The sequence below is a fragment of the Euprymna scolopes genome, chromosome 14 (assembly GCF_053919585.1).
Source record: "Euprymna scolopes isolate OS-2025 chromosome 14, ASM5391958v1, whole genome shotgun sequence".
Lineage (NCBI taxonomy): Eukaryota > Metazoa > Mollusca > Cephalopoda > Sepiida > Sepiolidae > Euprymna > Euprymna scolopes.
In genome coordinates this window covers 98,325,068-98,351,987 of record NC_136495.1, presented here as the reverse complement: position 1 = coordinate 98,351,987, position 26,920 = coordinate 98,325,068, and the positions used below count along the sequence as shown (strand labels likewise).

General features: G+C 29.1%; 2 protein-coding genes across 2 annotated transcripts in view; one reads left to right on the top strand and one right to left on the bottom strand.

Annotated features, from left to right (window-relative positions):
* The window catches only part of LOC145293197 (uncharacterized), a 67,852-nt gene extending 46,145 nt beyond the window's left edge, over positions 1-21,707 (bottom strand). Inside the window, exon 1 of the mRNA XM_080139697.1 lies at positions 21,359-21,707. Coding sequence (XP_079995823.1) covers positions 21,359-21,443 — 85 coding nt within the window. The 5' untranslated portion in view covers positions 21,444-21,707. The remainder of the gene's footprint in view (positions 1-21,358) is intronic.
* Positions 1-26,920, top strand: part of LOC145293196 (uncharacterized) — a 421,398-nt gene that overhangs the window by 226,657 nt on the left and 167,821 nt on the right. The window lies entirely within an intron of this gene.

The window sequence follows — 26,920 nt, the reverse complement described above, 5'->3', positions numbered from 1 at the left end:
ATATTTTTTGTTTCATTTCTTTTACTTGTATATGTAGACATGCGGAACAGCATTTCCTTGTCTCCCAAGCCACAAGGCTAAAAATGTGGCATTTTTTTGTGAAAAATGTTTTTAGGCAACTAGATCCATTTGGTAAGAAACAAAAAATATTCTTTAAAAAATAGAAAACAAGAATCTTCCTTTCTTTAAGAATGGAAATCTGTTTACAACAAAAAAAAGTACTTGTTACAACTCTGCTTTGTTTAATTAACTTTCTTGTAAATACAAATCTTATTAAAACAAAATACTTTTACTGATTTAAACAAAGAAAAGAAATTGTCATTTTTAATTTTCAATAAATAGGAAAGAAAATCTGTAATAGTTTGAGAAAAACGGGTTGACATAGGTAAAAATAGGTGTTGAAATTGAGTCAGCAAACTTTGAAGGAGTCAGCTGATTTCTTTGTAACATTTTTCTTACGATTGAGGAATTGCATGTAAAACTACCTTTTCCTAATAATTATCATATTTTATGGAACCCCCCATGGAAATTCCACAATGCTTTCTATATGAATCTGTATAATTTACTGTTAAAAATAATATTCCTTTCAAATAATGTCTGTTAAGATCAATACTATTAAATCATTTTTTTTCCTATTAAAATAATTATTTTCAACTAAATATTCTTTGAATAAATAAAAAGAATATCTCCTATTTGCGTATGAACAAACTCTAAAAGCACCAAAGCATTTTTATAATATATTGATTTAAAAAAAAAATTTCTAAAAAATGTTCTTTTTCTTAATCAAAAGTAAGAAACAAACCAAAAGAAAGTTTAGAAAATACATTGGTTAATTTCTTAACTGCAATGAGAAAATCTGTTATTTTATGTGGCTATGTATTTTACAGAAAATGAATTCATTAAAAGTTGAATTTTCTACACATTAAAAACGTAATGTAAACATTTACTTTGTTGCAATCCTTTTCTAAATTTGTCTCAAGTGCCATGTTTAAAATTGAACTGTGATTAAGTGTAAATTGAAGGTAATTTGTAAAACATGTTTTGTCAATTTAGCCAATTGACATTATTTTCCAGGGGACCTTCAATGTAACACTATAATTTAAGAATATTTAGCTGGGATTCACTGAATTTCCCAAGAAAAAGGGAATACTCAACTCACCACCTGTGAATCCCAAGGGGTTTGACTTATTTTTCAAGTACAGCAGAAATTTCCCATTTTCTGTAAATCGTCACAATTGTCATTTCTCATTATTCTGCCCCCCTTCTTGTCTTACACCCGTCATTTACTCTTACTTTCTTTATGTTATATGTGTATATGTTATGTATAACTGTTTATATATAACTTTTTTATGTGTGTGCATACCCATGCATGCATACTCTCTAAATGAATGCGTGTGTGCTTTTATTATTACTAATATAAATGGCAAAATTTGTGCGTGTGCTGGAGTACCAAAAAACATCTTCCTAAGGTTAAAATGCTGACGACCTAACCCCCTTCTCCTTTGTCTTAAGTTAAAAATTACTCATTCTCATTTCAATGTTATGGATAAAAAAGTAATTGCAGATGCCGCTATATAATTTTTTTAAATTTGTTTTATAAAAAAGGTTCAATACTTTGAAATGTCATTTTATAAAATAGTGAATTATAATGATGAGGAACTACACAATTAAAAGTTGACATAGATGTTATGTTTAACTGCAGTGTGAGTAAACAAGAATTATTTTAAGTAACTTATTAAAATAATTGTTCATTATTGACGCGATTTGGATTTGATTACTAATAACTAGTAGCTACTCTGCATATCTTTTAAGACATTCTTTTTGCATAAAAATAACTATTTTTGTTCTATATTTTTTTATCTTACATTGCAGTAAAGATATTTATTTTACTAATTTACATGTGTTTGTGGTGTGTACAAACATGTAAATTAAATAATGACAACGAGTCACTCTTTCTCTAAACGTTCACAGAGACATTAAGAAATATTAGTGGCTAAATTAACAGTGAGAAATAAATAGCTAAGAAAGAAACGAAGGACTTGTGCAGTTAATTGTTTTTTTTTTGTTTTTTTTTGTATTTTTTAATTTAATTGTTTTTTTTTTTTTAAACACCTAACTCAATTTCGAAACTAACATATTTTAGCATGTATTTTGTGTTGTATATAGGAAAAGGCCGTAGGGAAATAAATGCAAATTAATTTGATTTCTAAATAGATCATCAGTTCCAACCATGAAAGGAGCAAAATAAATTGCAGTATAATGTATTAGTTTACAGCATAGAGATAGTGCCAACTATATTTTTTTATCTGATATTTGAACTATTTGTTCAACCTGATAAGCTCAAGATTGCTTGGTTCTTTATTATATTTACAATTTTATTTGTTTTATATATTTTTTTTAAGATTGTATAAAAACAATGCTTAAATTTTACATCAAATCGTCCAAGTTAAATGGTTTTAATGATAAAAATTGTATTTTAATTCAAACAGTATTCAGAGAGCAATGTTTGCAGGCATCAAGAGGCAGTTGTTTTTTTTTTATAGTTGATTTCTCACCTTGAACAAAATCTAACCTTATATTGTGGATGTGAAGGATATTGGATAGGAATTTGGTTGATGTTTTAAGATTTTACACATGGATTATTAGAAGAATGTGCATAGTAAACCGTGCATTCACATTCGAAACTTTAAGCATATTTTTTGTTTTTTTTGTTTTTTTTTTAAATAATCAACATTGTTTTCGTTTTCATTTGTAGGTAAGTGTTTGAAATTGAACTGCAGGAAATAAAACACAGCAATTTACTTTGTGATAAAGAAAGAAGATGAAAATGTGGCACAGATAAGTTACTTTTAAATATTGACAGATCAATTGTGCTCTTAGTTTTTGGAGTTTTTTTTCACATTGCTACATACAGCTAATTCATATTGACAAAACGATATAATCAGATAAATGCCATTCAACCTGGTTAGTACTTAGATAGGTGACAATTTTTGAATACATAATTATTTAATTGCACAAAGTTAGAATTGTAAATGTCAAAAATATAAAAGCCAATTCAGACTCCACAACCTTGGTGCACACACACATTCACATTTTTTATATACACACAAACACCATTTTATATACATATATTAAACTGGTGATAAGTTATTTCTCAAATGAATACCTTGTGGACTGTAGACTCATGAAAAAAAATGTATACAAAAGGATCAGATAAATTTAAGTATTGTTTGTGTGTTTAAAGTAGATTAAAACTATCCTTTGTTTGGCACATAACAAAACCAAGACAACACTTATTCATTTTTCAACTGACATCTAATTAGTATCAGACAGCTGCAGCTTAAAACTTCAAATTATTATTGTAAAATAAATAAGCAATTTCGCTTTTCAATACAGGATTATATTATATTTTCGAATTGATTTACGATCATTATATCCAATTCTGAATTTATGATCTTAAAAAGCATATTTAATAAACTGAAATAGAGAGCATTTATTCAAATACATCTGCATATATATATATATATATATATATATATATATGCATATATCTGTATATAAAATATCAGTCATGTGTCTGGGTGTTACCCTCCATTTCATCACATATATACTAATAAAAAAAAAATATATTTTTAATAACTTCAGTAAAAAATGGTGGTTTTATATTTTAAGCAGATATATCACTTATTTTAATTAATTGAAATTCATTATTTTAAAAATATTAAGCAAATGATTTATTTTCAGTAGTTTTCAACAATGTTCTATAAACAGTTATCACTATATAACCAGTTCTTGTTTGATCACAAAAGTTTAACCGTAGTGATTCTGGTAAGTATTTAGATTAGTGATCTGGTTAAATAAGGTTAGAAGTGACTATAATTTCATTTTTTATTTTTTTATTTTATCTTGTGAAAATTTATGAAACCATTTCTGTCAAATAAAATTTTATCCCACTTTGAATTATTTTACAATGGTTACATTTTCCAGTAATTGGCAACAAAATAATAAAAACAGCACCAGCTTAAAATTATTAAGGCTAAACTTTATCACACAATCAACTTGCTATAAATAACTCATTTTGTAAAGAATCAAATTGAACATCTTAAGGTTCCATTTTAAATCTCAGCTCTCATCATCTGCTATTGAGTTTTTCATTTTTAGAAAATCCGTTTCTTATGAATATATTGTTTACTTAAAACCTGAATGCAATAGCATAAATTACTAAAATCATTGCATTTTTATTTCTTCCAAAAGAACTTGGCTTTTTTAATATTTTGTAATTAGTTGAAAACAAAAACTGACCTTCAACAAATTAAATTAATAATTTAATAACCAAACAAAAATGTGATCGCTTATTTTTAAAAGTTAATTATTACATTTTGCAAAAATAAATGGGCTTACTTTAAATTTTATAAAATATTTGAAAAGTTGATAGATATTGAACTAATTAGTTACAAACTAGGATTTTATGGTTTAATCCCGGGCAATGCCAGGTAGAGAAAGCCAGTATATTATGTATTTATGTATGCACCTTTCAGTTATTTATTTGGTTAGATTTGCAATTAAATACAGGAGGTTAAATAGTCTTCTTTTATTGATTAACAAGTTTATTTTTGTTTCTATTGTTTTGCTTGTTGGACAATTATTCTCATCTTGGGTGTTATTGGCACAACATTTCGGTTGTTGAAACCTACAACCTTGTTAGGTGTAAAATCCATGTTTTTTGGGGGTTTTTTTTCAAACTATGTATTGTAAGAAATTAGATTGTGGGTTTGAGGGTGTGTCCGTAAATTCTTAAAAAAAAGGTCATTTTCAACAATCGAAACATTGTGCTAATAACACCCAAGACTAGAATAATTGTCAAAACAATACAAACATTCATACGTCGTCTCAAAAATTCAGAAGTGCATTTTTAACCTAGTGACAGTGGAGACTTCTGCAGTCGGCTTTTGTTCAGTAGGATTCCTTCATAAGATTGGTGTTATTGCATCTCTTAAAAATAGGAGTGTCTGTTATTGGGTGTCTCACTCATGGTTAGTGGTGCATAAAAATACTTAGACTATCATTGTAGCTAGAATGGCATAACTAAAAAACGCTTCTCTACTATTTAAAAGAGAAACACAAAGACAAAGAAAACCTCTTTAAATATTTACTGCCAACTTTTCTTTTTTCGTTTAATATGGATTTGCAATAATTGTTGTAAATGACTGAAACACAGAAGTTCATAAATCGAGAATTAAAATACATTAATATTGTCTTTAACAAAAGGATGCATCATAAAAGTATACTTTTTTTTTTTCTTTTAATTAAAAAATAAATATTCTTTCTTTTTCATCTGGTAACTTAAAATTTGATAAAAATAATGGAAACATTCAAGAGACATTCAAGAGTTCCACTAGAGGAAAAGAAGTACGCTTACATTAATGCTATTCAGATGTTGTTAGAAATTTTTAGTCAAAAAGTTATGTTATACTCTTGGTTTGCATACCAAATAATTGAGACATTTCTTATTTGGGATTCAGTTACGGCATTCTATCCCAAAAACAGAAGAATCGTTTGTATGATTCAAGATAAATGCTTTCCTCTGAGAGTATTTTTTCCTACTTATTTTTCTCTTTTCTCATGCAAAAATTCTACCAATGCTTTGTATAGGATTTTTATAATCTTTTAGATGAACAAAAATGCTTTGTACCTTTTTATAAAAAAAGAAAAAAAAGTTATTCCTGTTTTTTATTGGAAAAAGAGAAGGTAGGGTTAACAATACTTAAGTTATCTTGCTGTTCCAATTACAGAATGCGAGTTCTCCATTAACTTTTCTAATGACCAAATGGAATGTTAACCAAAGAAATTCTTATGATTCTTTGGCTTAATCTTTCACTGTGATAATGAGAAACCATCAGTAGGATCTTATGAAAACAATGATTGTTCAGTTTCCGGCAAAAAACGAGTAGACAAACATGACCAATGATATTTACCCAAGTATGTAACTTACATTGCAGCTTGGCTAACATGACAGCATAACAAAAACATTATATTCCTCCAATTAGATTAGAGATAAATCAAAGGAAATATACATCACTCTAAAAACAAGAAAAAATATCATTGCCTTTTTTTTTATATATATATATATATATATATATATATATATATATACTAAACCAAAACATAAAAATGATGTTAGTGTGTAGACTAATATTTTATCAAAGTATATTTGTCCAACAAACATTTCCTTTAGATAGACATGATTCATTATTGATAGGATCAACAAGTAACTGTTTATTTTATTTACATGTGTTCTCAGGGTAAGAAAAAAAAACGGTACTTATGAGAATGCACAAAAAGACTAATATATGATGACACATCTAGGAAGTAATGTGTAAATATTTGAGGTTTGAAGGAAAGTTTCTAAAAAAAAAATTTGTCCCATAACAAATAATAGTAATTTTGTAAAGGGAACAAGCTAAATCCAAGAGTTTCATTCGAAATCAAATGATCATTGTAGTTTTAATGTCAACTAATTTGTGTTAAAATATAATTATCTGATTAAAACAATAATTTTTGTTTAATAGGTTTTAAAACCAGAACAGATATTAAGATGTGTCTATTCAAAAGTGTGTACTATAAACAATATATATATATATTTGATAATTTTCTTTTGTCTCAGGGATTATATGACAATCCTCTACAAAAAATACACCCTGTGTGTTTCTCTCGGAAGTGGAGTCGTCTAAAAAAACAAAAAATACATCTGATTCCAAATCTTTTTTTTTTTTTTTTTTTTTAAGCTGAATCTGGCTTCTGTATATGTTGTCACTGAAATGAGTTCAGTAAATAAATCTCGCTCTTCTACTGAAGAGCTTAAATAAATAAGACAAAAATTATCAACTTTCACCTCTATAAACAGTATAAATGATTACTCATTTATGACAAAATTTTATAATTTAAAATATAGGTGCAGTGTCTAGAATGTGTTTTATTAATGTGAATATGAACTTAATTTTATTCTATTATATATTTTGTTTTCTTTGCAAATTCGGCATAAGTATTTTGTGGCTTGAATCCTCAAATATGCTTCCAATATTAAACAATTAAAATCCAGTCTTGTAGTTAGTTTCTTGCAAGATGAATTTCAAATAGCATTCTAGGATTTATTCTTACTTGGATTAAGCAATTATAACTTATCTTTTTACTTAGATATGCAAATTAAGTAAAACATGAGTTTACATTTTTAATTAATAGTTGTTTTTGTGTGATTGATTTTTTTACAATTCCTCTACTCTTTAAGATGCTTTAGCCATTCATCTATTGATTGTTCTTTAACAGTTATAATTTGTAAAATAGCAATATCATTTCTAATTGCACAGATTGAATAGACACACTTTTTTTTTAGATGTGAAAGCATTTCAAAACTCACTATAACATTTAACTCTGTAACATTTAACTAATGAATTATCATTTTTATTATGAAACCCCAAAAATGAAATGCATTTCAAGAATTTTCTTGTATTTTTTAACTTTGGATCTATGAGAGGCCTTCCAAAAGTAATGTCTCCTATTTTTTATTCTGCTCAAATGGATCAGAGGGGATTGAAAATTGCATTATGATAACTTATGCATTCATGATCTGAAAGTTTCATCTCTGTTGTAGATATTGATGATGTGAGACTATAAGAAACCAACACTCGTCATAGATGTGCCTCATTAAACTCCTATCAAAAATGCATTGAGAATGATGACTATGTAGAAAAATATGGAGCATAAACGGTATCTAGTTTTAATAGTACCACTCCCGTATTCATAGCTCTTCAACTTTTGAGTTAAAAAATAGGATGCTTTACGTTTGGAATGTCCTTGTATTTTGGGTACCTTACTTCTAAGTCATTTTCACTTGGATTTATTTATACTATAATAGTAGTTTAGTTTTTAATAGAGGAACTTGTTTGTTTCCATCTAGCCTTGTATGTGAATTACATCCATTCTCTTCGAAAACTTTGCTGTCCATGCCATAAAAAATAACTTGATATTTCAACAAAGAATGAGAATTTTTTTCATTTCTTTAAACCTTTTTTATTGTTACAGCATTTTAAAATTGCCTTTGTATGAGGATATATTCTAAGAGTTGGATTAAACTATTTTTAATTAAAAAAAAAATATATATATATTTCTGAAAACCTATTTTCTCCATGACAACTGTAATATTAAATTTCGTCAATATATATTTAATATGTAAGGAGAATTCAGTTGCATTCTCAAAGTTAGACCTAAATGGTATTGTTTGGCAAATTGATATTTGATTCTAACTAGCTATTTTCTTTTTGCAGTTTAAAAAATATGTTAGTAATTTCAAAAAAGAAATGCCACATTAAAATGGCTTTAAAGAGTACAAGTAAAATCAGAACACTGGTCAAATAACTTCAGTACAAACACAAATAACTTTTTTATACATAATGTTAGTTTAATGTTTTTAATACAAATAAAAGATCGACTAATCTTAATGATTTTAAAACAATCTTTTTAACCTCACATGAACATTTCTGGAAAGGAGCTTTAATTTTTCTCATGTACTTTTTAAGTGAAAACTATTTGGGAATATATTTTATTTTTTAATTAAAAAATATTTTTGCTTAACTTTAGAGTTCATTTGCATATAAAACAGTGTTGTTTCCTTATTGCTTCATCTGCATATTGGAAGACGGTTTGGTCATTGTAGTTGTTACTGTTATAATTATATACATTTTACAAATACATAAATACATATGACACGGCGTAGCATGTGAAAAAATTATGCAGTGTAATTGACAAAGTTCAGATACATATGTTATTTTATAAAAGGCACAAATTATTTTCTCGCATTTCTAGATCAACAAAAAAACATTTAAAAAGTCCAGAAACTGCCATAATCTATTTTTATGGATAGGAAGAAAGAGAAAAATATATACTAAGAGTTATTTATGATCACCATTTAAGATTTAAACTACACAAATTAACATTATACCAGATAGACTGTATAAAGAACATTCAAATGGAAATGTTATGTCATTAATGATATATATATAGTCTTGACAGTTTTATCTTGCTTGCTTCAAAATATGTAGTAACAGTTTTAACTTGATGCCTAGTCTCAACCAACCACTTTTCTGTGTTTATGGCTGGACTATAAAAATAGTATTTTTATTCTTATTTATTCTAATACTATCACAGTTATCATTGTATGAAAGTTTATTTTGTGAAACATAAACCAGTTGAGTCACATGCCTATCCTAACTACAAATCGCCACCACTATTACTGTTCATAACATCATTAGCAATACTACTACTACTACTACTATAATAATAATAATGTTATTTCAGTGCCAATGAGGCTGGCTCTAATATTTCAGGTCGAATTCAAATGTTATTGGACAACATCATACCAAAGCCCTAAAGACAATAAGAACCAACCCACCAAAATATCTTAAAAATCACAAAAGATTGATTCTACATAGAATATACTAATAATAAACATTACTTTGAAAGTATTATTCTTTATTGCTTTTTAGAGTATCACTATATCTGTTTTACTGGCATAAAAGAATATAAACTTAGAGGAAGACCGAGATTTGGGGTGGGTTTTTTTTTAGTATTTCAAGAAAATATTCTCATTCAATTAATTTCCTTCATTTATTCGAATATAATTTTCAGTAAATGTTAGAATCATTTGATTTTTTTTCCAAATAAGTAAAAAAAAAAATGTTAGCTGAGGCACTTATTTCCAACTGAAGTAAACAATGGTTTTAAAACAGTCCAGTTTTATATAAATATATAAGTAAACAATGATTTTCAATCAACCAAGATGTTTGTTTTTTTGTTTTGTTTTTTTTGTTTTTTTTTAATTAGTAGACATAAATATGTTAAACTGAATCCTCATCTTCATCTCTATATTTGTTTTTCATTAATGGTCACCCATAATCCTAAGAATCGATTTTGAATTATATAAGAGTAACATTTTATTTAATAAAAACAAAAACTCATTAATTTTTAATTTTACAAATTTTATGTCAACTAAAAATATAAACTGTATTTTTACGAATGTTCTTATGATTAATATTTTTTTCTTATTATTAATTATAATAAATTATAATATTTGATTCGTCTGATCCAATGGGACTCAACACCATAGCAATTTGCAAAACTAGTTCAGTGACACTGTTTTGAAATGGGTACACTTAGTAATAGCAGTACTATTAGCAGTAGGGAATTTTTTTTATTTCTTCTGGTAGAAGTCCAGCTGTTTGTAATGGTGACATAAGTGTTGATGCCCCCTCCCAGTCATCATTCATGGCACAGAAAGGCACCAGGCTTGTATGGGCATAAAGAGCATCTTAGAAGATGGAATTGAAACCATCTGTCGAGGATGTGTTGTGTCGTACATTCTTACATTCGTCCTCTTCCGTGTTTTCATGTACAAGATATGAAGAAAGCAAATTGTCTGCTATAAGAGAAAATGCAGTTTTAAAAATAAAATTTGTTGTTTTTCAGTAATTCAAAAATGATAGCCTAATTTTAAAATGTTCTATCATCAAAAAGTAATTTAAACAATCCTAAATTGATTACAAAAAAAAATTCTCATAATACACTGATTCATGATTGTCATAAGTCCTCTTATTGTTATGAGGGTGATCAATAGGGCTAGGACAACAGCATATTCTTTTCATTGTTTTGACTCTCGAGTGTGTATCCTTTGATATCTTATATGCTTTTATATAGTGATGTGGTTCTCGATTGATTAACTGTGTCTGTGTTGGATATATACTCGAGTCAAAATAATGAAAAGAGTATGCTGTTGTCATAGCCCTAGTAATCAATTTAAAATATTCTTGTAAAAGTTTAAGATCACAACTTGTACATTCTACAGATAATCAACTCTGTAATAAGCTATCATATTTTTGTAACATCAAGGTTTATTTTTTAACTTAGATCAAACACTGAATATTTTTGTCTTTATAATTAGCTTTATACGTATTACATTCACACGTCAAAAACAGGCTACATGAGGTACATTAAACACGTTTATGGGTGCCACCCATACTTTTCATTTTGCTACAAAGCAAAATGAAATATTGATAAAAACTTTGCTTTTATTAGACCAGTCTTTCATTATTGATATGCGGGTTCATACTTTCATATTATAATTCAGTTAATTACAATATCATTTGTTAGATCGCTTTATTAAAAGATTTATTTTTATCAATATTTAAACATTTTCTTTTTTGTTTTTAAATACATATTGATGTTGCGTTTACACGGATGGATCACCTATGATTTTACTACTTAATCATAATAATTATTACAATATTAAACTACCTTAGTTTTAGTCATTTTTTGCATTTTACACTATTTGCGAGTATTAGGACCATGATTGATGCTGCGTAACATTTTAATATATTGTCACTAAAAATCCTGTTCTTATGCTCTTCAAGGTGATTATGCAATTTAATTTTCACCTTTGTGTAACACATTGTAAATATTTCAAAATAATCCTTTATTTTTCATTGGCAATGTGAAACGAGCATTAAATAAACATTCCTGGGCAATACTGAGTCAAGGCGGCTAATATATATAAAGTGACTATCATATTTGAATAGAAATATTTTAGTAACCAAATATTTACATATTTATCAACTTAGAAATTCGAAATATGTTATGAGTGTCGGTTTGGCTACACCACACATACACACAAAAAATAAAACAAATCATGAGCTTAGTGGTTTATCTTGGAAAAAATGCTTAATGATTGATTTTCTTTTTGTAGGTTTTTAAATCAAAACATAATTTTTTGGTAAACAAAAATTCATGCACCATGGCCAAATTTGTAGCATTTGTACAATTCTATCAATGTTACCTGATATACCATACACTAATTAACTATTAGTTTTATTTTTAAGCATATTGAAACAATTTTCTGTGTATTAAAACCAAATGAACTTTTTTTCCTTATTTGAAATATGCATTACTTTGTTGACATTATCCAGGATGCAGTTTTAGTTTCTAATTTTTACTTGTTTGTATATATTTAAATTTAAGGTAGATAACTCCTACTGTATTCTTCAATTTAAAATTACCTATCCTCTATGAGGATATTTATTTTTAGATAATTCTTAAAAATAAGATTCATTTTAGCAATTGTTTGGATCGAACTAAGTAATTTTTAAAAAATAAATCTAGTTAAATGTGTTATTACATTACCAAATAACATGATATAACGATAACAAATGAAAATTGGCTAGTCAGAATTAAAGTTTGATTTGTAAGCCTAAATGCTATTTGGTTTTGACTTTGAAAATATGACAAGATAACTTTATATCTTAAAAGCAATAGTCTGCTTCATTCAGCAATGTTTTTGTATGGAAACACTGCAATCTCTCAACGGCTTATGGTACAAACAGGATTGTGGAATCATGGTGTATGGTTTGATTCCAACGCTGTGAATTCCCAAAATTTTTACTTCATCACAAGCATAATATTTTCAGAATTTTTATTCTAACATACAAAGATTAAAGTTTTCAAATGTCAAATTCTTACTCAAATGGAATTTAATAGAGCCAGTAAAAAGATTAATAACATCACGTCTGGCAATGAACTTGTGGATTCAACTTATCTGTTTGCAGATTATTATATTTCATAGCTTTATCATTGCTTATGATACCACCACATTTTTTTTATAATGCACCTTTTCTAAAGCTGAGCAGTTTCTAGTTTCAACCTTGCAGTGAACAAAGTCGTACGTTGACTTTACCAGTTTACTCTATTTGTTGTTGTACAAATTAAAAACACAAAAAATAGTTACGCAAAAATAGAAAATAGTCTTTGTTTTCTTCATGTATTCACTGAACATAGATCTATGAATTATATAGCATTTAATGAATGACTATGAACATAGATCTATGAATTATATAGCATTTAATGAATGACTATGAACATAGTCATTCATTAAATGCTATATAATTCATAGATCTATCTTTTGTCATAGACTTGGTTTATTATGTTTAAATGTAAATATTTTTCTGACAAAAATATACAATGGATTAAGCTTAGTTTTAAGTTTTCATGAAAGAGGACAGCCATTAATTATATATTCTATATAAATAACTGTTAGGGATGTAATGTTTTAGACGCATTCTTACAGCTAAAAAGTGCCACCCTTCATTATAGAGCTCCTCAGATGCTGGAAGATTTTTTTTACTGATAACTTCTTTCCTTCGACTATTTACATTTGGAATTCTCTTCCTGCTCTGTTTAACAGTACCAACATGCAGAAATTAAACTTATCACCTAGGTTTCCCTATCCCTATCTGGTCCCTATCACAGTAGTCCCTGTTTCAGTGGCAATATGTCTTGTTTGGGGTGAACAAAAGTTTAAAAAAATAATTACTTTGTTTGATGGTCACATTTCAGTATGAAATAATAATTTCATTGCTAATTATAGAAATTGAATGATTGCATTATATTCAAGGTGTCCAAGCATCTTTACAAGACTGACTGTTGGTTTGTCATGCTTAAGTTTTCAATAGTGTTTGCTTTAATCTGTCATGCTCACGTTTGAAATAGGATTTTCAATGCAGATTGAATGAACACACTCTAATAACATCCATTCTTGTTATATTTCAGCAGTGAGAATAAACAAGAACTCCAGCTAATGTCTCTTTAGAAATCTCAAATTGAACATATTTTAAATAGAAAACAAAATTTTAAATCTTTCTTTGTCTGTTGGTATCATCTGATATTTTATTGTTTCATCCTTAGATATTCTCGCATTAACTCAACAAAGCAATTTCAGATGTGATTAATTATATAAAGGCTTTCCTCTACATAATTTAAATACTTGCAAACAAATGGTCAACTTTAGTGTAAATGTATCAGTCCAACATATGATCGTTGAATACTCTCGGACTGTCTACAATGTATGCCCGCTAATTTGGCATGTATAAACAGTCAATTTCTCTCAATTATTATGCTAACTGCCGGTAGGCTTAAGGGAGAATGCTAGTCTATGAAGTGACTTTGTAACTGAGTTTTAATTTCCCAATCAGCAGTAATTATCACTTCCTACACTGATGATTGCACAAGTGTCTGTGAGTATATAAATAATTCTTAATATTTATTTAAAAACTATTATGTGTATGTAATCTAGACAGTTTCACTGCATCACAGCTCTCCTATATTAGCATCCATGCCAATCAAGGATTGAACCTACAATAATCTAGTTGATAGTTTGCATAGACAGGGGGATGAGGCTTATATATATATATATATATATATATATATATATATATATATATATATATGATAAAAAAAAATTTCAAAATTAATGTAATCTTTAATGATATGATATGAATGGATATTGTAGTAGTATTCTTGCAGTAGACATCATATGAATGGTGTTTTAGAACTGAAAATAATTTAAGGTTTATGTAATAAGTTAAAAATATTTAGTTGACATTTTGAACATGCTTCAGAATCTGATGTTGAATTTATTAAACAGTTAATCATTTAAATATCAATAATCCTTGCATGGAAAATGTTAACTTTTATCATCTTGAAGCACATGCATGATGCAATGGGGTAAATAGCTTGTTACTTTAATAAAGCTTCTCTTTTTTTCACCACCAATGCTCAAATCCCCACTTCTCCCCAGTGAAAATGGATGGCTTGCCTCTCAAGAAAGCCCTTTTCTTTTATAAGTTTTTGGATTGACTTTCACCTAAAATGAAAGACTTGCATCAAATCTGTTGCTATAAGGTTGCTAGAAAAATGGCTGCATCATTCTACTGCTCAAGAAAATACCTAACTTTTGATGCAATCCTCTACCTGTATGAGGGCAAGATTCATCCTAAAATGGAGTACTGTTCTTATACCTGAGGAGGTGCCGTTAGGAGCACTCTTATCTTGACAGAGTACAAAATTGACTTCACAATCTAGTGGGTGATGATGTCTTCTCTACAGAAAACAGAAAAGATGTTGCTAACATCTCTCTATTGTACCGTTATGTTTATGGTAGGTGCTTAACTAAGCTCCAAACTCTGCCTGTAAAAAATTTACAGCAAGAAAAGAACCTTTTTTTTTTCTTTTTCTATGCCAAAAGCCAAAAAACTTCTATGAGCAAGTTTCCACTGGTCTGCTTTCCAACCGTAGCATGGTCATTTGTAAGTCTAATGTAAACAAATACTTGTGAACCCACCCTTTTGAAAAATCAAGTCCTTAAGTAATTTTCTGTTCATTCCAACCACTGTTTCCCATTCTCTTGTGACAGCAATCATTGTCCAAACAATAATCCTCTTAAGCCTTATCCTTCAGTGGTTCCCGGGCCTTGGTAAGCAGTGACTCATAAATACTATATATATATATATATATATATATATATATATATATATATATATATATATATATATATATAAAATCTCTTAGTTGCAAAATTGCAATAAGTTAACAATTATCAAGATAAATTTAATTTTAGATGCCCACAAGGTTCAAGGCAATAATTTCGATATACAGCAATTACTTCCAAAGGATTGGATCTTTGAATATGAGCCCCAATGAATGTAATCAAAATCGGTTAAAAAATGGATCTTAATTTAGGTTCAAGGAGTTATTTGGGACAAGAAAAATAGAATCAGATTAATATAAAAAATAGTTTAGTTTATACCGAGAAAAACTTGCTCAACAATTCAAGTTATCTGAAAACAAAACAAAAATGCTTTTTGACTTAATTATAGAAAATTAGTTTTCACAGTTTTTCACGAGTTTCAGAAATCAGAATTGTTGATAGGTGTGTCACACAGTCTATGTAAAAGGAAATACATTTTTTGTACTTAATTTTTCATATTTAAAACAAAAATCATGTGTTTTTACACACTCCTGAATTTTTGCAAACATTGTCCAATCCTGGATTAGGATGGAGTCTGTCACATACTCTTAAATTGATAAATTCTTTAGTGACAAAATTGACTATTTGGCTATCTGAAATAATCTATTACGTCACAGGATTGTCGTCAATGTATAACAGAATTTTCTTACTTGTATAGCAATATTGTAAAGGTGCGGCCACTTGGAGGGAATGAGCCATTCCTAAATTATTATAATTTACCTTGTCAGATTTTTAAAGTCAGACTCAAATAGCATTGAAGCTGACAAATCAAACATTGCTTCTTACTAGCAAAGTTTTATTTGTTATTGCTGTATCATGTTATTTGCAATATAGTAACAGACTTTGCAACAATCTATTTAAAAAAATTTAGTCTGAACTAGATGACAATTAACATGAAACATTTTAAATAATCACATAATAAAAAACAGCAAACAAAGGAAATAATTCAGATTTTAATTGAAGAATATATGTTTAGTTTTAAAATGTGCAAACAAATAAGAATTAAAAACAAAATTGATTTCGGTGCATTCTAGTCAACACTAGGTAATTGATTTCATGGATTGTAAAACTAATTGTAAAATATAATTAGGCTAATGTATTTTTTATATCTACTCCACTAATTTAGGAGCCGTTTCTATTACCAACATTCCCCACTCACTTTTCCAACTCCACTCAGTAACTTGTTTCAAGACAATATTTTCAAAATCACGCATACACTTTATGGTTCCCATATCATCAGCTAAAAATTTGACTTAAAAGGTGACCAAGACGATTGGAGAAGGTGGAGAGAGAAACTGTCACTCAACTTTTTCTCATTTACTTCTATCATTTGCAACAAAAAGTGTGGAAAAAGGATTTATTGCTCCTATTTTGGCTTCATTTGAATAAAAAGCAGTGTCCATTCCATCCCACTTAGTAAAAAAAAAATATGAATACCACTTTTCTGCTCAATTGAGATACATAAAATCATTATCAAATATATGTATTACCTATATGATTGAAAATACTGAAAAAAAAAACAATGCAAACTTTCTTTCTCATTTTATTCATTTTTACTATTGTCATTCAGTGCATTGTTTCAAAGGAGGCCAGTCTTTTCAAGCAATAACTCCCCGATCAGGGTCAATCAATCTCAATCATTTGTGATGCTCCTTACATATAAAGAAGTCAAGTAGGCTGATTGAATTTTTTTTTTTTTTCTGACTACTTTTCGGGCCAAGATCAAAGTGTAGTATATGTTCAGATGCTACACACTTCAATTTCTTGTTCTGCTAGTGGAGAAATCCTTCACGACTGAGACGATTTTTATTTTTGTTCCTTTTTTTTCCACGTTAAAAAACGACTTTCGTGTCTAACTCTGTCCCGTGGAGAGGCATTGTAAATAGGAACTCTGACTCTTGCAATTGTCTGCATGTCTGTTAAAACTCAAAGATGAAAAGTTGCTTGTTTGTTTTCTAAAAGGATTTCATCCTTTTAGAATATTAAGGGAATGACGTATAATGTTAATGCCATATGAATTTATTTTTATTTATTTTTGTTCATCCCAAACAAAGCATATTGCTATTTGTTGTTTCAGTTTTTTTTTTTTTTCCAAGTGAAAATAGATCTTATCTTCTCTACAAAAGCTTCATTTTAGTTTTGACTACGAACTTTTAAAACTTTTTTTGGCTAGGGACAAAGTGTAGTATAGTTTTTGATAAATACTTCATCTCCCTGTCCTCGGTTAGTGAAGGAGAAATCTTTCTAGGCTGAGGCAGTTTTAATTTTTCATCCAGGTTAGATTACTTTTTTTTTATGGGTCTGAATTGCTCCACATGGGAAAGCAAGTAAATAAGTACCGCGTATTACTTTCTACTATTAAATAATATGATCATATTTTAACGCACATTACTTTCTACTATTAAATAATATGATCATATTTTAACGCACATTACTTTCTACTATTAAATAATATGATCATATTTTAACGCACATTACTTTCTACTATTAAATAATATGATCATATTTTAACGCACATTACTTTCTACTATTAAATAATATGATCATATTTTAACGCACATTACTCGCTCACTGAGTCATCCGGACAAAATGTGTGTGCTTTTTGTTTGTTTTTTTGTTTGTTTGTTTTTTTTGGGGGGGGGGAGTGTGAGGCGAGTGTCAAAGTTATGTCATTGTCAGCGTCTTTTTTCAATTAAAAAAAAATATCGGCAACGACTGCACAGAATTCAGTTAGAATCGATTTAAATTAGAACAAAACATTAGATAATAACTGCTAATTGTAATTGAAATAAAACACATAATACATTAATTTAAGTAGTTATAGAGCGCGTGCGCGGGTCATTGGCAAAAATCGAAGAAAACATGGCTTTGTTGCTCTGAAAAAGTTCATTTTGATTGTTGCCAGTTAAAAATATTGTGTTATTCTGAAAAATAGCTAAGTTCGTTTGCTTATTTTAAAATTGGTAAGCATTAATCAGACGGGACCTTTTCAGGGCGTCCAATATAAAACAACGGTCGTCCGCACAAAACTGAAGTAAATAAATCCTTTGTAAACAAACCGAATTTGAACAAAGCCGAAAACATAAATTGTCATTTTATTTTCATTTTTTAAATGCCAATGTTTTACGTGATATCTAAACATTTTTTTGTTTGTTTTACTCCATGACCCTGCCTAAAAAAAAGTTAAATGATAAATAAGAGCAAAAGAAAAGTGAGCTTTGAATCCCCCTACCCTCAAAATAGTGATAAATAAAAATGACCTACCCTCATCTATAAAATGAAAAACTAAATTAAAAAGCGAAATTACTTGCGCGGGCAGCACTCTTACCACCCCACTCCACCACCAAAATCAAACCGGGTTGACTTGTTTTGGAAAACGATGCCCGATTGACTGGTAAAGAAAACAATATTCAAAATGGCGACCAGTGAATTTATAAGGAATACATCCTAAAAACAGTAAAACTACTTGCCGGCGACAATTTTAAATGTGATATTAGTTCGAAACAGACCCGAATATTCATAAAAATCAACTTTTGTTGCTCGTCAAGATACAGTCGATAGATCAACTTTTTAAGCCAAAACAACAGTATGTAATTGTCGTATCGAAAGTAGTAATATATCCAAAAATTACGAAAATTCATAGAGTAGAACAACTGCTATTGTTTTTAGTAAAAAAAAAAAAAAAAAAGTTTATAGCCATCGGTTAACAACACAAGTCGTCAGCCACTATAATGGTGAAAATAGAGATATTGTGTCCCCTGTATTCGCAATATCAAGGTGCTCACATTTGAGGAAAATGCAATTTCTTTTAATTTTCCGTAAAAATTATAATTTTCTACTCAATGAATTTTCATAATTTTTTTAATATATTGCTATTTTAGGCATAACAATTATTGTTTTTGCTTAAAACATTTTTAAAAAATCTGTCGACTTGATCTTAAGAAAACCACAAATACCATTTTTCTGTATTTTTTGCATTTTACTAAGTGTAATTCAAACACCAATATTTTAAGTTAACGCAAATATGTCACAAAAATTGTTCTTGGATTAATTTTCCGACTTTTATTTCTTGAAAATAATTTATAACGCTTTTTTTCTTTTCTTTTTTGTTTGTTTGTTTGTTTGTTTGTTTTTAAGTTTCTCACTATTTATGTAAAATTACGAATGTGAAATTAAAGAAAAGGATAATATCCACTCTTTCATTTTTTTGATGTCTCTAGTCAAATTCCAAAAAATTCCATAAAATTTGATTCCAAACAACGATTTTTTTTTTGGTAATTAATACACTGCATTGCAGCATTAGTTTCGGTTTAAATAACTTGGTCGATATCCTTTTATGCAATGTTAGTCATTACTGTTGACATGATTGGTTTTTTTTTTGTTTTGTTTTTTTTTGTCATTGAACGAAATCATTGATTTAAATCTCAGTCCAAATGTTATGTCATTCGTTGTGGTAACCTGTTCATCAAATTACAAGTTTCTGATTTATTCTGATAACTTTGAAACGATAGTGGCGTGTACTTTACACAGACGGGGTCTTTTTCTATCAAAAAGAAAAATGCTGAAATTTGATTTTTTTTTTTTAATTCCTCGTTTATTGTCACACTAGTACGCAACAGTCGCAACACTAGATAATTTGACAACTGAATTGACCCGGCGTTGTCCAGGTGGAGAATTTTAGGGATAAATAAGTCAAAATATATAGTCATGTTTACATATTTTTAATGGGTACTAGTTTTATTTTATTTTTTAGATTTCAATAAATATTGAATTAATAGTAAATACAAAATATGATTCATTGTGTTTATCAAAGTTACGCATAGACGAGAAATATATATTCTGTCTTTTTATTAATACCAGAGAAGCAAACTAGACTGCTAAACTTTGGAATTCCCTCCCCGTTTCTCGCTTCTCTAATTGTATTAAACTGCAAAGGTTTTTTTCTAGTCCTCCTCCAGTCCTCCACTGTCCCTTGTTAGACACTATCCCAAATAGCGTCTAACGTTCCAAATGGCAATATGGCTTATTTAGGGTTTTATATATATATATATATATATATATATATATATATATATATATATATATATATATATATATAACATTGTTGATTATACACTTAGTATATTTATTTATTTAAAATTATTTTTCTACTATATTGTTCATTATTAGGATGATGTCGATTATTTGCGATTATCTTTTCGGAATTTGTTGTTTTTTCTTTTGTTTGTTTTTTGTTTTTTTGTGTTTTTTGTTTTTTTGTAAACGCCGGTGCACGGTGCAGACTGCAGCCGGCAGCCCCGATGGCTGAGTCAATTTATCGCCTGTGGCAAGGATTGAACCCCCAGACTTGAATAAACACTCAAGATGAGAATAGTAGTCCGAATAATCCAAATTATCAATCCTTATATAAAAAAAAAAAAAGTCCGAAACAAACTTTTTTTTTTTCTTTTTTTTTTTATCACGAAATCGATCCGGGTAGAAATGCAGATTTTTGTTTGGACATTTTTAACGGTAAATAATATTTCATTCCTCATTAAAAAATATATATGTATGTATATATCGTTACGAAAAAGATGGTGACAAAACAAAATGACTTTGTTTTATTTATTTATTTATTTTAATACTATTTAATACTGTAATGTAAGCAAGAATTTACCAAAAAAAAAAAGAAAAAAAATTACTTCGGATGAAATGGTATGAAAATATCAACCTTGCCTTTCAATGAAGTTCAAAAAATAAAATCACCCCTAAATCGTACTTCGATTACTTTGTTTCTTTTGTGGCGTGTGATTTGAGTTTGTGTAGCGTCCAAAAATATAGGTGGTTTTTTGGGTTGTTTAATGTTTTAATTTGATAAAATAGGACATTTAAAAGAAACCCTGAAATGAAAAGAAAATGGAAAGTTATGTGTATTTTTTATATTTATATATAAAATGAATAAATCTATTGTCTTACCTGCTATAAACCACAAAAAAGCTATGAATACATTGGTCAAATTGCCTTGCATATTATTATTCGATGAGTGCGCTATTGAAGCCATTTTTGGTTGCTCATGTAATTCACTAAAAGCAGTGAATTTTTTCCCCTGTGCTTTTTTAAGCTAGCAAAATAATTTTACAAAATAATGACAAGTTTGTACAGTTAAATCCAACTTTGCTTTCCTTTAAATAATTAAAAAAAAAAAAAAAAAAAAACGGCACTGTAACAATGCGTGTCTGTGTACACACGCGTACTTGTAATTTTCTCTTTTCGCTTGAAAAAAAAAACATTTTGTGAATTTCTTGAAGCAGGGAGGGGTCAACCTCTCTCTCTCTCTCTCTCTCTCTCTCTCTCTCTCTCTCTCTCTCTCTCTCTCTCTCTTCATACTGGTCTGAACTCCCCCCTCTTTCTACCGCGTCATCATCCTTGTTCTTTTTCTTATCCATCAGCAGCAGCTGCGATTACTATTTGATAATACTACTGCTACTGTGAATGAAACGGTTTCTTATTCATGAAGAACTTTTAAAAGCTTTCACTCACACAAATCGCAATAAACAAATGGAAACACTGTTTTTGACACTTAATAGCTCTGTGATTTTTTTTTTTTTTCACGCATATATTGACTCTTTCGTGTTCACTTTCATTGAATAGCTCTCCCTTTCTCCCTCTCCGGTTTTAAAGATCATATGATGACCTAGCAGTGTCAGAAATTTCGTGAAAATAGTGAATAATTCCACCCCATCTTTCCAAGCTTATAACTCCTCGAAAAATGTAATTCAAGCCCTAATTTTTTTTTTCAATTAAAGGAGTAAGGACCAAGGTTTTATTTTTAAAAAAAACAAAACAAAACAATGTGTTTTTTTTTTTTTAAAAAGGTTTTAAACTTCGGACTTTACAGGTAAATTTCTAAAAAACTGATTTTTTTTTTTTGTTTTAAATTTGAATATATTATTTATTGACCTTTTCTCTTCAATTTGTGATATATAAACCTATTAAACATAAATTAATTATTTACTTTTTAATAGACATTTCAAAATGAGAGGCGTAAATTATTCGACCCCCTATCTTTCTAAGCTTATAACTCCTCGAAAAATGTAATTCAAGCCCTAATTTTTTTTTCAATTAAAGGAGCAAGGACCAAGGTTTCATTAAAAAAAAAAAAAAAGACAAAAAGAAAAAATGTGTTCTTATAAAATAAGGTTTTAAACTTCGGACTTTACAGGTAAATTTCTAAAAAACTGATTTTTTTTTTTTGTTTTAAATTTGAATATATTATTTATTGACCTTTTCTCTTCAATTTGTGATATATAAACCTATTAAACATAAATTAATTATTTACTTTTTAATAGACATTTCAAAATGGGGGGGGCGTGAAAATGGGGGGGGCGTGAAAATGGGGGGGCGTGAATTTAAAAAAAACGTTTGTCTAAAATATTATATTCGGTTTATTGGAAAGAACATAAAATTTCACATTGACCCTGAAAATATCGTAAAAATAGAATCAATAGAAAAATTTTGATAGATTTTTAAAATTTAAAAATATTGAGTTTAAAAATTGAAAAATATTGAGTTCGGAAAATTCATTACTGTTTTAAAAAAAAATAAAAATATTTTTATTACTTTTAAAACAACTGTAATAGTTTATTTTGGAAGTATAATCCATAAAGAAAATAAATAACCCACTTTTAACAGAGAAATTACGAGATTTTTATATTGTATTCGCAGTTTCGTGTTAGGGGTGTCAAAAATTCCTACAAAAATTCTGATACTGCTAATGATGACCAACACAACAGATTTTAATTTTTTTTTTTTTTTTTTTTTAATCAAAATTCTAATTTATTGACCATTATTAGAAAAATAATGCTGAATGATTAACAACATATTTACATATTTTGGAATTTATTTATTTGGATTTTTTAAAAGTTTTTTTCTTTCGTTTTTCCTTTATTTCTCTCTTTCCCTATTATTTCTCCATATTTTTTAAATTTTTTTTTAGCTTTGTGTGTTTGCACACCTATCAGGTTACTTGTTTGTTGTCTTTTATGATCTGACTAATAATAGCTCTCTCTAGAGAGAGAGAGGGAGAGACAGGTGTTAAAGATATGTGAGAGAAAAATGTAAGAGTGATGACTGATGCTTGATATGTTAAGCAAAAATGTTTTTTTAAAAGAAGATTTTTAACATCTTAGGTTAATTTAAAGTTAACAAATAAAAATGAATAAACAAAATTTAATAAAATAGAATATATCTGCTAAAAACTCGGAGAGTACTTGTTAGATTTCTACTTAACTTGACACGTAGATATCCTATTTACAATGCTCCCTCACGGGATAGTTAGACACCAGGGTCGTTTTTTAACGTGGAGAAAAGAAACAAAAATAAAAATTGTCTGTCGTAAAGGGTTTCTCCTCCACTGACAGAATAAGAAACTGAAGTGTAGAATCTGAAGAACAGATACTACACTTTACCAAGTAGATATATTATGAGACAGAAGTTCGTAGATCCAGCTGGCGAGGTGGGGGATTATATAGTTCTTTCACTGCAAGAACTGAGACAGTGAGACACCAAGGTTAGAAAGTGGGATTGAAAAAGTCAGTACTCAAGAGAAGAGCTCTCTAACTCTGCAAAAGATGCCTGTGCAGCCTCGTCAGCATTCCCGGCAGGGCGCCTCGGACGATTAGCAATAAAGTAACCCATTCTCGAAGGGAGAAGGCGAAACCTAGGAGGGTGGATCTCCTAGAACTGCACAGAACCAGCATTACACCGCAATGAACATTACAGGAATGCTCTAATCTCTGATTTTGGAGGCCGAGGATAAAAATCCCTAGCCGGCCCAAAGATCAGGTCTGTCATTTCTGAAATGGCCTTTTCCTTATTAACCGAAGAAATATTGGGGTTTTTGTTTGTTTTTTCTTTTCATGCTATTTCTAATGGAAGTGGGCCTACAAAGTTTTATATAATGAACAATGGCCCATAAAAAATTGAGGACAGTGTAGGATCAAAATCTACCTCTACTTTATGATAATGATGTGGGGAAACTACATTTGTGTTGAATACTATAACTATAAAAAATGTGTGTGGGGGGTCATAATTATCTACAGAGTTGTTTCACAGTATCATTGCTTTTCAGTGTAGCTAGATGTGGCAAGTGTTTCCACAGTGAGACTTCTCAGACTATTTGTAACTATGATTAACTATCAAAAATTTTATCCCTACGTTATGAAACTTTGCACCGAAACTAAAATTATAGCACTTATTTTTTTTATTTATTTTTTTTTGGGTTATTTTGTTTCTTATTGACATACATTCTATCGGGTTACAAGAGAACTCTATTCAATGTAGAAGAGTACTGATTTATGTTAATTGGAAACCGTTAATGTCATCCACAGATAGAGGTTTTGCCATGTCAGTAGTTTGAATAATGAAATGCAGCAGTGTGCAGACGGCGTATAAAAGTTTAAAATCGCTTTGAGGGTGAGTCTCAATTGTATTAACTATGATGTGCAAGGATGATCTGTAGAAATCTATTTGATAAATAAACTAGAAGAATATCTGGGACAGGTAAAATTAATTCCCCTAAAATAGAAAACTTCTGCACTATTTTTATGTTCCTTTACAAAGATTAAAATGGAGATATAAACTCTGCTTAGAATCCTTATGCCAGTTTTGATCAAAATCAATTATTTCATTTTGATTCCCAAATTTAAAGCTTAATAGTTAAGAAATTGAAATTGAGATTTTTGCTTAATTCATATCTAAATTAAATTTAATGCAAATCTGAAATATTTTCATTTTAAAATGGGAGTTTGTGCACATATTATACTCCTAAAAATCTTTAAAATATTCCTAAGAAATTTTGGTAGTATATATTCATTGGTGTCTAATACATAGTTAAAATTTTACAAAAATCAGAAGTTTTGAATATTCACAAAGGGCTTCTACCCCCTTTGCATAAATGGACATTCCAGTCCATATCATCCAGCCCTGGCACCTTCCTTTGGATTTTTTTCTTATGAACACCTCATAAAATTTAGGTAAAAACTAAGAAATCTGCATATTTGAATAAAGGAACCCGTTTTTTCAGAGGGTTGATTTTAGGTCCAGAAATAAGAAATCGATGTGTCATGGCACCATATTTTGGAACTTGGGCATTTTAGAAAATTTGCAATTTTGAGGCTAAAAATAATCCTCTTAGAACTAAATTTCACCCAAGTAGTTTTCAAGGGTAAGGAATATAAAATAATTAGAACACCACCAAATGAAAGGAAAGACCTCGTTTTGACCAAAACATGTGCCACTGTGGCAATTTTAAGAGGTCGTTCAACCCTCCAAAACGGCACAATAAAAAGGATAACTGTGGTGCTTTTCCTGAAACAGCTTTTGGATTTTTGAAATAACATAGGATGAAATTTTCATAAAATTAAAAAAATATCTCTAGGCATTACCACTATTCTGGTGTATTTTAACCCCAAAATTTGGAATTTAGCAAAATATTTCTCAGTTTAAGATAATTGCAATATTTGCAACAGACTAGTGTGATCTCCTTGAATAGTAGAACAAAAACACAAAGCTTGGTCAAAATGTCAAGTGAGAGGTTGCAGACCAGCAAATCTGCTCTTATTTCAGGGTTTCCCACTGTAGTGGGGGTAGGAGGATCCCCCACTTCAGCCAGAAAATTTTTGTTTAGCTTTTAAAAGACTCCAAACAAGCTTTAAACAATTCCTCTTGGTCTAAATAGCTCAAGAACATCGCTTTACCCCCTCCCCAGGGGTTTAAGGATCTCAAATGAGTGTTCAAAAAATGTGTCCCCTCCCCTCCCACACCTACAGAACCCAAGTGTGAAACCCTGTATTTACAAAAATTACAGAAATCTTAAATGCCAGAAGAATTTTGATGGTTCAACAGATTAATTATGCATCACTGAAATATGCAAACCAATTTGTACAAAAATCCTCAGAAGTAAATAATCTAAGTACTTTCAGTATCTATCAAAGTAGTTATAGGTTTTGTTCTTTTTCCTCGTCTGTGATGAAATATGTTCTTCCATTTGATGACGTATTTGATGTTGCGATCTTCATGATTATCTTGTTCCATGGAATCCATCCCTTATCTGTACCAGGCCAGTTAAAATGAGCTGATGGCCCAATATGGATGCAGGAATTTGCAAGTGAGGTCTTGTTCATCCTTATTTATAACATCAATCAATGCCAGCTACCAAAACCTGTCAAAGATGCAAGTGATGTAGTCGTTGCATTTGAGAGACTAGTATTATGTTGCTGACATGGCCAGGAGGGAATAATCAACAAAGATTGTTGTGTGGGTACTTAATTGTTTTCCCTGGATTGTGATGTTGGAATGACATGACAACTTTTAGTGCCAGGGATGGTATCACCGAGTTGGTACTGGAGATACAAGATTTCTCATACTGATACCATGTGTTCTTTATCAATGGTCAGGAAATTAATTTCCTCTATTGATGTTTTGCAGTATTCCTCAACTGCTCAGAATATTAAAATTTAGTTGTTGATAGGTGTTTGC